This window comes from Phragmites australis, chromosome 17 (genome assembly GCF_958298935.1).
Source record: "Phragmites australis chromosome 17, lpPhrAust1.1, whole genome shotgun sequence".
NCBI classification, from domain to species: domain Eukaryota; kingdom Viridiplantae; phylum Streptophyta; class Magnoliopsida; order Poales; family Poaceae; genus Phragmites; species Phragmites australis.
In genome coordinates, this window is record NC_084937.1 from 22485061 (window position 1) to 22501304 (window position 16244).

Below are 16244 nucleotides of genomic sequence, written 5' to 3' on the forward strand. Positions count from 1 at the left end.
AGCAGTGCTGCTGCTGCTGTTGCTGTTGTGCCGTCCACTCAAGAACCAGCTGAATGAGCTGTCAGCCCACCTGATTCATACCATCAGCATCATCATTCATATGCGGTTTTTCATAACTGTCTCTTGACCTGAGATTAGCGACGAACAGTTTCGTTTTCGAGAGGTCTAGTTGTATTACCGCTATCACTGCGCTCTAATGGTCTCATTAGATGGGCACGTCAACACGTCACGACCAACTTGACCGCGTCAAGGTTGCCACCAAAGCCAAGCCGCGATGCACGTACGTGTATCCCGCCCGGGCTGTTAGGAAAATAATTCGGTGACGTAGACGTCTGCCGAAACCATTTTGATGATTTTAAAATAATAAATCAGTATATATACTTATTAGTTGATATATATAATTAGTGTTAAAAAAATCTCATCTACCCTTTTAATAAGATCTATATTACAATAGGTTACGATAATCTAGATGATAGACGCAGGATGAGGTGTCTCCGGAACTTTTGCATAGAACTTTTTTCCGCCGGTCAAGGCCCCGCGCAGCCATCAGCTCACCGCGACCCACTGGATATGACCCACGGTGATGCTGTCCCACTCCATGGTCGGGACCACATAGCTGTGGCCTGCCCACACCCCACTAATCAGCACCAGTCGCTGTCAATAAGTATGCAAATAGTATTTAATAGGTAGTTTTGGGTTATTATTTAGTTTATTTTTTAATTTAATTAGGTGAAAGTGAATGATTAGTTTATTTTTTAAGTTTTGACGGAAAAAATGCGAAACTTGCATCCCTAACCGTCGGCCACAGCCAGTAATCTGCTTCTGGTTAGTTTGCTAATAATACAAGGAAGCCCAAGCGGACGCAGAGAAATCGCCGAGATAAGAAGGCGTGATTAGATAGATAAAGCACAGGTCTTAGCAGGGCCAGCAGCGCAGCGCCCTCCTCTCCTCGCGTCGCCGCCGCTGATTGCTAGCTGTGGCTTACTAGCTACCACTACTCATCGAGGGTTCCGCCTCCGCCGAGCGCGACCCTGCGGCGAAGCCCAAGCACGCACGAGCGGGGAGTGTTGTCCTGCCGCGCGGGCGTAATTGGGGGAAGGGTTGAAGGGGGCGGGGTGGGGTGAGGCAGCATGGACGGATCCGCCGCGGCGGACCTGGAGGCTGCGGAGAGGGTGGTGATGCGGTGGGACTCCACGGCGTCGGGGTCCTCGGCGGGCGGGGGCGGGGAGGAGCAGATGCTTTTCGACGGCGGCGGCGACCGGGCGGAGGCGGAGCGGTTCCTCCGGGCGGTGGACGACCTCAGGCGCCTGGCGCCGCCGTCGCCGGCGGCCGTCGGGAGCCCGCGGCGCAGCTCGTCGGCGGGGGGAGGCTCCAGCGCCGTACATGTCGCGATGGCGCGGCTCGAGGACGAGTTCCGCCACGTGCTGTCGGCTCGCGCGCTCGACCTCGAGATGGAGGCGCTTGCCGGCCTCAGCTCGCTCTCCATCTCCAGCGACCGGAGGAACTCTGACGTCACCGATGCAGGGGACGACGACGAATCCGTGTCGTCCTCGGTCGGCAGACGCAGCAGCTACCGCTCCCTGCGGAGCATCCGCGAGATCGACCTCTTCCCCGCGGACGCCATCACTGACCTCCACGCTATCGCCTCCCGCATGGCCGCCGCCGGGTACGGCCGCGAGTGCGTCCAGGTCTACGCCTCCGTCCGCAAGCCGGCCGTCGACTCCGCCCTCCGCCGCCTCGGCGTCGAGAAGCTAAGCATCGGCGACGTCCAGCGGCTCGAGTGGGACGCCCTCGAAACGAAGATCCGCCGCTGGATTAGTGCAGCCCGCGCCGCCGTCCGCGGCGTCTTCGCCAGCGAGCGCCGCCTCTGCTTCCTCATCTTCCACGACCCCCCGCTATCCAGTTCCACCACCACCACCACCCCGGCTGTCACCACGCACGACTCGCCCTTCGCCGAGGCCGTCAAGGGCGCGGCGTTGCAGCTCTTCGGCTTCGCTGAGGCCATCAGCATCGGGCGCCGCTCCCCCGAGAAGCTGTTCAAGATGATTGACCTGCACGACGCGGTCGCTGATCTGTTGCCTGACATCTCCGACATCTTCGTCGCCTCCAAAGCCGCGGAGTCGATATACGTGCAGGCTGCCGAGATCAGGTCGCGTCTGGCCGACGCCGTGCGTGGGATACTCTCTGAGTTTGAGAACGCCGTGCTCCGCGACCCGTCCAAGACTCCGGTGCCCGGTGGCACCATCCACCCGCTCACTCGCTATGTTATGAATTACAGCAGCCTCATTTCTGATTACAAGGCCACGCTTTCTGAGCTGATTGTTTCACGGCCATCAGCTAGCTCCCGGATTGCCGCTGAGGGCAATGAGGCCACACCGGCCTTCCCTGATCTTGACCTTCCCAATCCTGACAGCCAGTTGCCCCTTGCCTCTCATCTTGTCTGGATTATTGTTGTTCTTGAACACAATCTTGAGAGCAAGGCGTCACTCTACAAGGATGTCGCACTCTCTCATTTGTTCTTCATGAACAATGTGCACTATATCGTGCACAAGGTAAGGGATTCATCAGAGCTCAGGGGTCTAATTGGGGATGAATATTTGAAGCGACTCACAGGCAAGTTCCGGCAGGCAGCCACAAGCTACCAGCGAACTGCATGGTTGAAAATCCTAAATTGTCTGAGAGATGAGGGCCTTCATGTTAGCGGTGGCTTTTCATCAGGGATATGCAAATCAGCACTCCGGGAGCGATTCAAAGCTTTCAATGCTGCATTTGAGGAGGCACATAGGGTGCAGTCGGGGTGGTATGTACCAGACACACAGCTGAGAGAAGAGCTTAGGATCTCAATATCGGAGAAGCTGCTCCCAGCTTATCGGTCCTTCCTTGGCAGATTCCGTCATCACATAGAAAATGGGAGGCACCCGGAGTTATACATCAAGTACTCAGTTGAGGATCTTGAGATAGTCATGGCAGATTTTTTTGAGGGAGCATCACCATCGCCACATAACAGGAGGAGGTCCCATGGATGAAAGATGGCTTGAAAAAGCTTACAAGAGTTATCTGCTGCCTCATGAGTGTTCTTGCCATGTATTCTTTAATTCTTTGGGGAAGGCCAATGCAGGTGGTTGAGTCTTTTGTTTTGTTCCCCTGAGGCTCAGGGGTATGGTTGGTGATGATTTCTTCGACTAGAGGTAATCTGAAACAGGATCAGGATCTTAGTGAAGCTGTCAAAAGCCCCAGTTCTTTATCCTCTGTAAGCGAGCTTGTTCATTTTACACTATGATTATATTTTTTACGAGTAGTGTGTTCATATAGGAATGTTCTTTTAGTCATGTTACATAGTTGTAACCTGTAACTTCTGGTATTCATTTGACATTTAGCTGAGTGTTTAATAATCTTTTTTGCGGCTGACATGTATGTGAAGATTGCTTCCTGAAAGATTAGATGCCAAAAAAACCACTATTGTACTGGGTTGCACAGATATGATTATGTAATACCATTGCTGTTTGGATAGTTTTCCACCTTATATTTCTTTACAACCATGATAGCCAATAGGGGACAATTAATGCAACACGAACTCTCAATAAAAATAGCCGGCATGGTAGATTTGAAAATACAATTGTATTCACTGTACAATTCTAATGTCTACAATCCTTCTTGCAGTATTGTAACTCTAAAAACTGTAATGCTACAAGCCAATATTTTTCTTAAATTGAGACTACCTTCCTTCTTGCAGTATTGTCACAATCACAATTTTAGGGAATGATAGTTGTTGGTCTATACAGATGTTGTAAATAACATTTCCTAAAACACATTTATGTGACTTGGACTTGAAGAAAAACAAGAAATGGTGAACGATAGGCAACGGTGGCTGATGTACTACTGATGACATGTAGTTTGTTCAAGAACAGGGAAATGATTGGTTTGCTTGGGATGATGTGATCCAGGTCGCTATTTCACTCCTGTATTTAGCAATGCTGGGTTGGAATTGGTTTGTGAACTCTGGCTCTGTAAGACACTAAGTTACATACTGATGGTTTGTTAATTAGCTGTATTTCATCGGTACCCTTCACTTTTCACCGGATAACAACTGGCCTGCCTGTTGGCCGTTGCTAATCTTCGCGTGTCAGACCGTCAGACTAGTGTCTTTTTAGATCGTTATGGACGTCAGAGTCAGAATCCTTTTTTCCCCCACCTTACTGGGAGCTTTTCTGTCGAACGATTTTCATGCAAATTACGATATTGTTGACTTGATCTGTTACTTTATTGGACTGGGGAAGAATGTCAACTCATTACAGATGATGCATCTAGAAATTGTGTTATCCAACTAAGCGAACACGAGACTGCGGTTCCTCCCAGTTAGGATGATTGACTTGAGAAAGCGTTCCGCCGGTGAGCTAGCGTCAGGTCGGTTGCTGATCTTCCTTCAGGCATGATCGATCCGACAACAGACGGCATGGCGAGAGCAAGCATGCGAGCCGGGCAACGGAGCAAGCCGAAAAGGCCGCCCTGAGAGAGCCGAGATCCATATACGTCGTTCTCGTCCGTGCCTGGGCACTGTGGGTGCCAGTGTGCCCGGAGGAAAAAACAGACAGCGACGAGGCGTCCGTTTCTACCAGCCGCGCCCGTGAGCGGAACCGTGCCGTGCGGCTCGTGAACCGTGCCAGGCGAAGCGGGGGCTCGCGTTTCGCCGGTCACTGCTTTGGTCGAGCCCCAGTGGCAAATGGCTAGTGGTCCGGCGGCTCGGGCCACGGGCGCGGCCGCTGCCGTCCGTCCAACCAGCGGCGCACAGGCAGAGACGAGATGAGCTCCGTACAGGAAGTATGCGTTTGTCGGGTGCCGGTTTAGGCCGGCCATGTGGATGCTCGACTAATTTGCTTCGGAAGAAATCCATTTTACTTACTCAAATTATTGTGTTTATTAGAATAATCTCTAAACTTTAAAATTATTTATTTAACTCATAGATTTATAAATCTAGCTCATTTTACACCCTTAGCTATTTAAAAAATCGGTTTTATTCCTACAGACGCCACGTCTTTTTTTTTTTCACGTGGTGGTCACATCATAATCTTCCTCTTCACTCTCTCTCCTCTGCTCCTTCTTCCCCTGCCCTCCTTTGCTCTTGCGTCCCTGACGTCGCCGCTGCTTGGCCACCAGCAAATGGTTAGTGGTCCGGCGGCTCGGGCCACGGGCGCGGCCGCTGCCACCCGTCCAACCAGCGGCGCACAGGCATAGACAAGATGAGCTCCGTACAGGAAGTATGTGTTTGTCGGGTGCCAGTTTAGGCCGGTCATGTGGATGCTGGACCAATTTGCTTGTTAAGAAGTCCATTTTACTCGATCGAACTTTAAAACTGTCTATTTAATTTATAGATTTATACTAGCTCATTTTGCATCCTTAGCTGTTTAGAAAGCCGGTTTTGCTGATATGGACGCCACATCACCTGTTTTTTTTTTTTGCCACGTAGTGGCCACATCATAATCTTCCTCTTCACTAAAACCGGCTTCTTAAATAGTTAAGGTGTAAAGTGAGCTAGATTTATGAATCTAGTGGGTTAAATAGATAGTTTTAAAATTTAGAGGGTTATCTGAACAAACGTGATAGTTCAGAGAGTAAAATGTATTTTTTTTTCATTTGCTTCTTGAGAGATCACGGTGAAGACTTGGGCAAGGGAATGATTCCACTGAAGACTGCGCGCATGAAAGAATTGTGCATGTTCTCTTGGTTGGTTGGTCCAATGCATGTTTGGATTCAAGACAGACGGCGGAGAACAATGCCGACTAGGTACCCCTACTTGGCACGTATATTGCCAAAAGGCCGGGGGGGGGGGGGGGACATCATGGCTTTGTACAGTTACAAGGTGACGTTTATACAGTTGTTTATCGGTTTACAAAGGTTCAGGTGGCCTTGTTTGAAAGTTGCAACAAAGAATTTTTGATGAAATTGAAGAAATATGTAGAAATCTTAAAGTTAAAAGCTTTTTACCACTGTCCGAAATAGTTAAATTGTTAGAAAAAGAAAGAAATAGTTGAATTGTTCGAAAAAAAGAAATAGTTGAATTGTTGGTTTCAAGACTTTTGTCTAATGTACGATGTACCTGACGAATCTGTGGTAAATTTTGATAAGAAATGCACATTAATATTCAAATATTAGACAAGTAGGTGGAATTTTAACAAAGATCTAGCAAAATATTTATCATCTAACATACATGAGATGCATCTGAGTTCACACGAACCAGAAGCAATATGATGTCTACAAAAATATTATACATTATACATCCCTCAAAATGCCACATATTAATTATTCCTATCATATACCATCATCATTCAGACTATGATGATAACAACATGATGGAGCGTGTGAAAAACTATGGTGGAAATGAATTAAATAAAGAACCTCAAATGACGTATTCCATTAACTAGAATTAGCATGGCCAATCCTCTGCTAAATACCAAAATTGCTTTAACGTGTTGTCCACCTCAGAGGATCAGATGTGGTTGAATATTCTTTTGCCCGATCGAATGGACAGTAATTTCTACTCCCTTTTGTTTTCCTCCTTATCCCCATCAAAAGATGTTATGGTATTCACGTTCACTGTTGCTTTGACATCTGGTGTAGAAGACAAATTCCATCCATTCTTGGAAGCAATCGGCGCTGGCCTAATTAATGATAAATTGTCCTTCCGATCGAAGAATTCGTTTGCATCATAAGCAAATCTGAAATGCAAAGCCAAAGAGCAGTAAGCTTTTCCATTTCTAACAGGAAAAAGGGGAGTGCCCTAACTTACTGTGTTAGCATAAAATTTCATTTCAAAAGTTCTGAAATCCCAATGAGACAATACAACAAAAACATCATCCAGCTGAAAGTTACAAAATGATCAGGACTATACCTCGTTGAGTTCTGTGAAGGTGCCCACAGGTAGCAAATGACACAAAGAAGAGAGAAAGACAAGACATGCCAGAAGGCAGGAACTATCCATGCATACTGCCATCGCTCATTGAATACATCTGTTGATTTGAAGTAAATCTGCAGAAAAGAAATTGCTATGATATCAATGAATTATGAAACAGATGCATAACCATGTAAGGTGCAAACCAAGGAATCTGAACAAGGCAAAATGGACAGATTCTTAAGATTAGAAAGGTGTTATTTAAAGCTATACTCCCTCTGCAAAGACTGAAGAGAAAGTAATCCAATTTTTTGCGATGCAACAATGTTTTCTTGGTAATTCTAGACTTAAAGTATGATTTTGAGATGCATAAGCATACCTCATAGCCAATCCAGCAAATAGACACCAGAACAGATACAGCCAATGCAATTGTAAATTTCCTATAAATGTCAAGTTTGGCCATCAGCCTTCTTGCCTATCGTCCACAACAAAAAGATCAGGAATGGTTAGTGTGTTGTATCATGTGAGTCAGTGCCTCTTAGCTGGAAAAAATAATACAAGAACAAAGGATAGTGCACTAAAACTGATACTGCAAAAGAACTAGCAAAGGATACGAAGAAGAGGTTTTGCTCACCTGAAGTTTATCAAGAGTTTTAGCTAGAGAAATAAATATCCAAATAACAAATGCGGCATCCAAAATGGCCACTGGATAGACCAAGAACAGCCGAGCTTTTCCAGATAGATCATTCACAGCACCAAGATTTTCTACCAATTCAAGAATTTCTGTTGCTAAAAAGAATGTTCCTCCAAGCATGACCACTTTTGATGTCAGGCCACCCAAAGTAGGCGTGACAACTCCATATCCCATTGAGACAATGAGAATAATAACTTGAGCAGCTGTTCTCTTAACAGTTCCAAACGTGACGGCCCAAAATGTGATGCCTTTCGGCCGAACTCCAGTCACATTGAACTCAGCATACTCAAAATACCACAATGCCATCTCAAACATGCCCAGTGTAATCACAAGAGTAATACAGTTCTGAAGTGGAAGAATCTCTCTCCAAAACTTCATGTACTGATAGAACCAAAAGATCCCAAGTACGACAAAAGCAAAAGACATCAGTCCAAAAAAGTTCTTAAGAGGTGCCATCCGACCCGGAAGGTACCCAGAAGGATTTTTCCATATGGTTTTCCCCTCGATCTCCAAGCCAGCAAGTGACGGATCACAGTGTATGAAGTACATATTGTACATCCCAGTTTTGGTTATTGGAATGGTCCTTGATGGCAGCGTTGCAATCAGATCACTTCCATCAAAAGATGCAACAAACAACTTTGGCCAACCAGGATTTACCTGGGATGGGCGGTAGATGACAGAACCTTCTGTGCAAGCTCCTAGCTTTGCAAGATCTGAGGTACAACAAATAGCTTTCTGACCTCCATAAGCTGATCCACCGATTATTTCGCGGTCTTCTATCTCAAAGACGAGTATCTGAACTTTAGATGAACTAGTCTCTGTTACAGAATCATTAGCATCCTCTGGTCTCCTAAAAGTAATCTTGTCAAATCTGAAAAGTGGTAGAAATGGGAAAGTCAAATCTCCGAAGCATAGTGTCTGATTAGATTGAATTGAATAACTGCAATTTGAATCAACCAGTCAAAGTAACAAAAAGCAATAAACAATGACTACAAAGACATGTGCACATTTGTACTGAACGGTGGTCAACATGCTTGTATTGCTATTTACAATAAAAAGTTACTGAACTGCAGTAACCAACTTGCAAGTAAAACTCAAGGAGATAAAAAGTAAGCAGCATCTTAAAAATAATCAGCACTGAAGCATAGTGTCTGATTAGATTGAATTGAATAACTGCAATTTGAATCAATCGGTCAAAGTAACAAAAAGCAATAAACAATGACTACAAAATACATGTGCGCATTTGTACTGAACGGTGGTCAGCATGCTTGTACTGCTATTTACAATAAAAAGTTACTGAACTGCAGTAACCAACTTGCAAGTAAAACTCAAGGAGATAAAAAGTAAGCAGCATCTTAAAAATAATCAGCACTGAGACATATTGGCTTTCGAATTGCAATTGCATGGAGAACATAATACAAGTTCCTTTCTCTTAAGTTTGTTAGATGCATAAAAAATTATATGATTACAGAACATGGAATTACTTGGGGTTGCCCCTCTCCAAAGTCATCCTACATTATTATGTTTGACATGAAGAACTGATCTTACAAAAAGCTTGCTTTTGTGCTCCTCAACCCCCATAATAGCAACTCATGTCCATCATCCGCAAAATAAAGGTCCAAACTCACTCTACCGAGCTCAATTCTCGCTTCCCATGAAGTAAAAACGAGTCCAATAGCTCAAGCAGCATGCTCTACTTCGTAACAAATCTGCACCTAGGCATCAGAGCAATACATCTGACCCTCTGGCCACCACCGATACTACACTTAGTGCACACCAAGGCGCAAGATTACTAATTTCCCACAAAACCCCCAACCATCCAAGTATCTGGCAGAGTCCCCAAGACGGCAGGACGGAAGGATCCAAGATCCGCCTGGCTGCCGGCAGCCACAACGCCACCCCGCTCTACCGCAGCCGACCGCATTGCAGACGCGCGCACAAACCAAATTAGCCACCGGAGAGCGAACCAAATAGGCTACTGGCTAGTGCATTACCGGATAAAGGCATCGGCCACGGCGGCGTCGTCCTCGGCGGTGGCGTTGGCGAGGGAGGCCGCTGGCGCGTAGAGGCCCTCGCTGCCGGCGTGCAGGATGAAGGCGTTGCCCTTGTTGGCGAAGCCGAGGCCGCGGTACTGGTGCACGGACGCCTCCCCGGGGCGGAGGAGGAGCGCGGCTGCCGCGATAGCTAGGAGGAGGCGGCGGCGGCGGCGGCAGACGGCCGACACGGCGGCCATGAGGCGGAGTGGTGGGCAAGCGAGGCTGGATCTGGCGTGAAGAAGCTGACTTGCTGAGTGAAGTGGAACCTCGGGCCTCGGCTGTGCCCGGAGGAGGTTGGGGGGCAAAGCCGGAACAAAAGCCAAGTATGATGCCGCCGCGTGGACCCCGCGGCCGTCGGCAAGAAATGGGGAGGACGATGACTAGACACCTTGGATTCAAATTATGGTCTGAATTTCCCTCGCAAAAAATGGCGTGCATTTAAAATCATGCACTTCACTTGTGATGATCAGGTTTCAAAATATGTCAGTAACAGCTCGATATTCACGGTTACCGATCAATATGTTACGGTTCGCATTCAGAAATCGATCAGTTTTCGATTAAGTTCAAATTCAAAATTCAAAAAATAATTTTTTTTATAAAATTCAACTAATATCTACTGAATTCCACCGAATTATTATCGAAAACTACGAATATCAAAGAAATCGTCAAGGCTCGGTATTTTGTCTTGAATCGAATTTTGAAACCCTGGTGATGATAGTGTTGCAAGTGTAAGCAATCAACAACCAGTGGTAATTATCAGTAGGGGAATCACAAAGAAGGTCACATGGTAGGATCCACTGTCTACATGAACTTACACATGCAATCCTTTAAGTGGCTGAGTCTAATTTTTGAAGAGTGCAAAAGAAAAATCCAGGGCCATGAGAAGGGGAGAAATGTTGATTAAAATTTTATAATTAATAATTAAAAGATTATTAGAAATATGGTATATCTTAGGGACGGATATCCACCATACATTGACCTTAATTTGATACGGTATGTCTCATAACCACCATGAGGTAAATAAGACATGTGTCGATATTCCAGACAGTTTATCGTGTTTTACACGAAAATCATCTCTAGATTAGGAATGAGTCATCTAGATATTCAAAAGTAATGTGATACATAGTGGTTGCACTCAGGGACTTCGAGTACAGTATGGTATGTCTCTCCGAGTTCGCTCCTGAGAGGCCACGTGACATATACGACGTCGGACAACCCATCTTAATGGCAAGTGAAATTATGTAGGGAAGCAATTGTTGGTTCCTGGTGATGCATAGTTTTTGTGAGAGGGAGTAGCAGGCAGCACAGGTTGTGACAAACCTAATTGCAAAGCAAAACATTAATGTAGTGTAGAAAAAAAGCACCTGATATGTTGGAAGAACGCATATCATATACATGGAATACACACAAAACCAAATTTGTGCCAGATTAATAACATACCATCGCTTTTGGATAAACAACACCGTACAGAACGCCTAGAAGTTGTATGGTCATTGGTAGGGAAGCTGGCACTGTGGAACAGTGGCATGAAATCTGATGATGAATCATTGTCTATCATGGAAGTGGTGGCTGAAAACGAACAAAGAAAATTCGATATGTCACTCCGTAGGCACTTCATAAATTATCCAGGGCATGACTAATGGACAGTTCAACATCAGTGCAATGGACAAATGTGTGAGAAAAAATTGGCGTATGTTGCCTGCGTTTACGGCGCGGATCAAGTGGTGCTAGTGTAGATGGCCCAGACGTAGTTATAGTTCTGCGACAATCATAACAGAAGTAGTAAGCACAAATAAACCATCACTTGTGACATAATTGGGTTGAGGCATAACTGGTGTTGTACAGTGTTTCCCCACTATGGGGTTACCGTCTAGCGAAATCAAAATCGGACCAATCAATTCTCCACTATGGAGTTCACCATCAGGCGAAATCTAAATCGGACCCAATCAGTCAGGCTCGACCGCCGTCAATGTGGCAGGAGATGCCGAGGAGCAGGGGGAGGACAGCGAGGTGGCGACGAGCAGAACGCGACGGCCTGGGCGGTGACATGCAACGAGGGGAGCACGGCAGCCGGTGAGGATAACACGGCGGCGAGCATTAACGGCTCGGGCGAGCTTTGGCAATTGCGAACTCAACGGTGGCTAGGATCGGGACTTGCTCCTACAGCACCAGTGCATCTCGGGGAGTTGGTTTAGGGGCTTGTCGATCGACTGGATTGGCCAGAGCACGGGGCGGTGACGGTCACGATGAGCTAAACGGAAACACACGCGAGGATCCTTAGGTAGAGGGGAAGCTTGCCGCATAGTAGCTTAGTGTGGAGGGGGCCTAGGGCAGCGGGGCGACGGTGAGACGCGAAGGATGATGGCGAGCTTGATCCGCGGGAGGTGGAGAAGGAAGCGTGAGGGCGTGGCACAGATGAGAGGAAGGCGGCAGACACTGCACTGAGTAGCGGGGTCACGGGCTAGTGGGGCGTCAGAGTGATCGGAGATGGCGAGGGCCGGAGGTCGGTCCCCGACAAGGCGAGGGCTGCGCCAGAGACGACACAGTCTAGAGTGGTAGGGCGAGGTGGTGCAGGGGCTGTAGAGGCCGGGGAGCACATGTCGCGCCGTCGAGGTAGTGGCCAAGTCATAGCACAGGCCTGCGAGGCGGGAAGAGGACCGAAGATGGCGATGAGCACAGGAGGGTGGGACACGGTGTGGTGTCTCGGTGAAGCAAGGCTTTGGTGGGCGTTTATGCCGCTCAGCCAGACAGGAGGTTTCTGGAGGTGGGGCAACGTGGACAGCGTGCGTGCCATTGCCTGTAGATTGGAGGAGCCAGGAGTGTGTTGGATCTGTTGTATAAACAGTGTAACAGTGCCTGACGGGAAAAACTATAGATCTATATGATTTGCATAATTGACTTTATCAATCATCGACAAAGTTCCATGCCAATGTCCTCTTTCCTAAATGAGTTCAAATGTGGGATCAAATCTTAGGAAATGAAGGCAAAGTTAATTACACATAAAGAAGGTTTATTTAGAATTTAAGAGCCTATTTGTAAGGACTTCAGCTCCAAACTCTAATGTGAATATGGATGAATCCCTTTCATATATCCTAGCTCTATCGATTTATAGATTAACCAACTTTATAGATGAGCTCCTCTCATAATTCATTTTGGTGGAGCAGCTGAAGAGGTGCTTTATGAATTCTAATTTCGTATATCCTCGTGAAGTCAGGGTAATTAAATGACACCGTCACTAGAGTAATACCCCGTCTGTCACTCTTCCGAATCGTTGTCTTCAATCTCTCCCGATTGTGGCGACTCGCTCAACCCAAACCCTAGGAGGCCACCACCCTACCCGACTGCAGCTGCAGGCCTGCGGTGGCCGAGGATGGCCGGGTGGTGGGCTTGCCCAGGGGACGACACCGAGGGGCCGGCCGGGGTACGCCGGAACTGTTATGCCCAAGTCGGCCGTAGCACTGCCACTGCATGCATAGTACATACTGTACCATATACGAATATATATGACGCATCGCTGCACCCTTCGGGTATGCCGTTTTGGCAAAATCATCGCTCCGCCCGCAGGCCGCAGGTAACTAATGTAAGCATGCACCACAGTTCTAATAAGAGTGGATTAAAAGAGAAAAGTGTACGTTCGTACAGAGGTTACCGAGGCCATTGCCGAGGTTGCCCGAGGGCTGATTTTCCTGTAAGTTCAGCCTCCTTAACTTCGGCAACGTGTACAGGTCGCTGGGAAGGTTCCCAGTTAAGCCATTGCCGTCGAGAGAGAGCTCGGTGAGCGCCTTGCACCGGCTAAAGCCGCCGGGGACCTCACCAGAGAAAGCATTCCCCCAGAACCGCAGAACCTCAACCGGCCCAGCACAGAGCCGCTCTTCCCAGTCATCTTGGCCTCGTCTCCCCAGGCTCATCCCGGCCGCATGCTGCACCTCCTCAGGCTCGCCCCTGCCATCCGGCCGTCGCACGTCATTCCAGTATCCTCCTCCCGCCTGCGCGTCAAATCTCCTCGTCAACGGCCTGCTTGTCGTCCATCGAGGCTTGCCATCCCTCCCGTCGGTGAGATCCATCCTTCCCACCTCAGATTTGTGCATTTTTTATAGGCCGACGAATGTGAGACAAGACTCGAACGTGTGTATGTATTACTTGGATCTCTTTCGATTTTTCCACATATGCGCTGATGTGAAAGGACTGACTTCATGCATAGCTGAAATAATTCACATTCCTGTTGTTTGTCTTGGTTACCTAAGAACCTGATTAGGGAAAACAGATGTATGCCTTTTCTCATCATTTAACATATTTTGTACCTGCTGTGCATCAATTGTTTGGGAGGAATAACTGAACTCACTTGCATGCATGGATGAAGAACACCATAATTGAATGTTTATTTGGACAGATGAATGGATTAGTGCTTAGTTATGTGAATGGTGGACTGATGTATTTATGGTTTTTGTACTAAAATTGATTAATAAGTAGGCTCCGTACAAATAGAAATCAATCATGTTGTTGTGATCTCTGAATGTTGCATTTGTCTGTAGAAATATTCTTGACTGTAATATGGTGTAACTTTGCAGTGAGTAGGTCCATGTCTCCTCGTCCGTGCTCGCTGACGCTGCATGCCAAAGCTGCAAGGTAACTTCTCCTTCGCTCTCTCTCCTCTCCAGATCTGAAGTGTGCTGTTTGTCTGTGATCTTTTTTTCCTCGTGGCATGGCATTCAGATATTGACCATCTACAAGTGCTTCATCTGATTTGTTTCACTGTGTTGCTATTTGCTACGGTGCTGTTTGTGACAAACCAAACTGCACCAAGAAGATGGATCTTTGTTATTCTATTTTCTATTTTATGTAATTGTATCATTAAAAATTGGATGCATTGAAATATCAGGTTTAATTGCAGAGCATCTTTCAGCCTTACAAAAATGGATGCCATGTGAAATTTGAGTCAGTGAAAGCTTTTGTCTGACTTTGCTATATTTTTTACTTCACACCAAAGCAATTGTGTGCATCTTTACTTGTCCAAAGCAATTATGTTTAAATTCCTGTGTAGCACTTTGATCTTTTGTCATACTGCCATCTTGTTACCAAATGAATTATTTTGTCTGACATGGCAGATCTGCTCCACCGTGAATTTGTTATGCTGTGTTTTCTTTTAGATTGATGATGTGGGTGGTCAAGTCATCAAAAGAAATACAATGCGGGTTTCTTTCACTTTTTGAAAGGTTTGTCCTATTTTATTTGTTTCACAATGCGCTCGACTGGATTGAGTATTTTCACCGAAGGCATGCTAACCAGTCTCACGACAGATGCTCCTACCATTTTACTCGATTTCCTTCATTCTGGATGGCAATCACAAGTGAGGATGGCAAGTCTCACGATAGATTGGTGTATATTGTTTGACACAATCCCACCAAGTAACAAAACGGTCAGGGTGCCCACCCACTGACCCACAAAAGTCATATAAAGCAACAAATGTTTGAGTAAACCATTGGTTAGAGAATTTATGTAGCGAATCATCAGCTGTAACTTCTTAATATTGTAGCAGGCTCATTTTGAGGTTGAATTGCTTGGATGAGCATGTAGTATGCCATTATGTTGCCTGATGTATTGAAATGACAAAATATTTATAAATGTATGATGCAACAATGATACTATTGTTCACGTACTATTGAACTTCATGGAATTGGTCTTCACTATCAGGGAACTTTTTTGGATGTTACTTGGTTTCATAATTTGGTTACTTGATTTTAGCAATATCTGGAATTTATGGTCTTGAGCTTTAGAAGAGATATGCCTTTGTTAGGTTTAAGGGATGTAGATGTGGAGATACAAACACCCATTGCAAAGAAAAATTTTGGTATCTTGTGGCATTTGAGTAATTAGAAGAATAAACAAATTCGGAATATGTGCCCTTCTTTAGAAGCGTGCATGAACAAATGCTTGTATGTAAAAAAACAATGTACATATAAATCTCCCAAAAACCTCTCATTTCTAAATCTGGAGCCACACTGCTAGCCAAACATCTTTACTGTTAGTTTCAGCTCCATAATAGATTTGCTTCACCTAGAATTTCTGAAGCAGAGCTGAAAAACTTGAAATAGAGCTGTGCCAAACACTCCCTAATTTGCAATTATCCATAGATATGACCTTTTTTTCTTCTTCTAAATACGCCTTTGCTTTAAGAAGAAATAGAACCTTTGCAACGTGACCAGCAAGGTACCGATCGCCGACGTCTTACAAAGTGGAAACTAGGGAAGGTACGGACAATAGATTCACTATAGCAGATACCATTAACTTTTGCCTACAAAGCTCCATAGCAGGCTCTTCTTCTATCTTCAGTCAACACTTGTTCTTCCCCTTGTCCCCCCTTCTCTCAACATTCTCACTTCTTAGGCATGTTCTTCCTGATCCCTGGCCTAATATCCATTGGCCTAGTAGCCGGCTAGCTGCTATGTACTAGTACTTGTTAAGGTTTAAGCTGCAGTTTATGGAACGCTCACCTACCAGTTTCTCTCGTGACCAGAGCAGCGAGCACTCTGCCTTAACATAGTGTGCGTAGCTGCTTAGGTCTCCCCTGCTTACCAAGGCCATGATCTCTTGCTTACCAAGGAAGGAAACATATCCCAAGCGCCCCCCG

At 46.1% G+C, this 16244-nt stretch overlaps 2 protein-coding genes across 2 annotated transcripts; one reads left to right on the forward strand and one right to left on the reverse strand.

Annotated features, from left to right (window-relative positions):
- The first annotated feature begins 844 nt into the window (after nucleotides 1–844).
- LOC133897352 (exocyst complex component EXO70B1-like) lies at nucleotides 845–4901 on the forward strand. Its single transcript, XM_062338056.1, has 2 exons — nucleotides 845–3250; nucleotides 4296–4901. The coding sequence occupies exon 1, from the start codon at nucleotides 1131–1133 to the stop codon at nucleotides 3024–3026; it is 1896 nt and encodes a 631-aa protein (XP_062194040.1). The 5' UTR covers nucleotides 845–1130; the 3' UTR covers nucleotides 3027–3250; nucleotides 4296–4901.
- Nucleotides 4902–6138: 1237 nt separating this feature from the next.
- Nucleotides 6139–9955, reverse strand: LOC133897645 (uncharacterized). The gene is made up of 5 exons (XM_062338438.1): nucleotides 9575–9955; nucleotides 7521–8451; nucleotides 7266–7361; nucleotides 6887–7023; nucleotides 6139–6713 (listed from the first exon to the last, which is right to left on the reverse strand). Exons 1-5 carry the CDS (start codon nucleotides 9811–9813, stop codon nucleotides 6533–6535), a joined length of 1584 nt encoding a protein of 527 aa, XP_062194422.1. The 5' UTR covers nucleotides 9814–9955; the 3' UTR covers nucleotides 6139–6532.
- Between the last annotated feature and the right edge of the window lie 6289 nt (nucleotides 9956–16244).

What these genes read in the sequence shown, in the direction of transcription:
- LOC133897352 (XM_062338056.1), top strand. Translation starts at nt 1,131, where the DNA reads ATGGACGGATCCGCCGCGGCGGACCTGGAGGCTGCGGAGAGGGTGGTG.
- LOC133897645 (XM_062338438.1), bottom strand. Translation starts at nt 9,813, where the DNA reads ATGGCCGCCGTGTCGGCCGTCTGCCGCCGCCGCCGCCGCCTCCTCCTA. An exon ending in GTGGCCGATGCCTTTATCCG is followed by an intron (nt 8,452 to 9,574) that starts GTAATGCACTAG and finishes ACCACTTTTCAG; the next exon opens with ATTTGACAAGATTACTTTTA. An exon ending in TTTGCTGGATTGGCTATGAG is followed by an intron (nt 7,024 to 7,265) that starts GTATGCTTATGC and finishes TCTTTTCTGCAG; the next exon opens with ATTTACTTCAAATCAACAGA.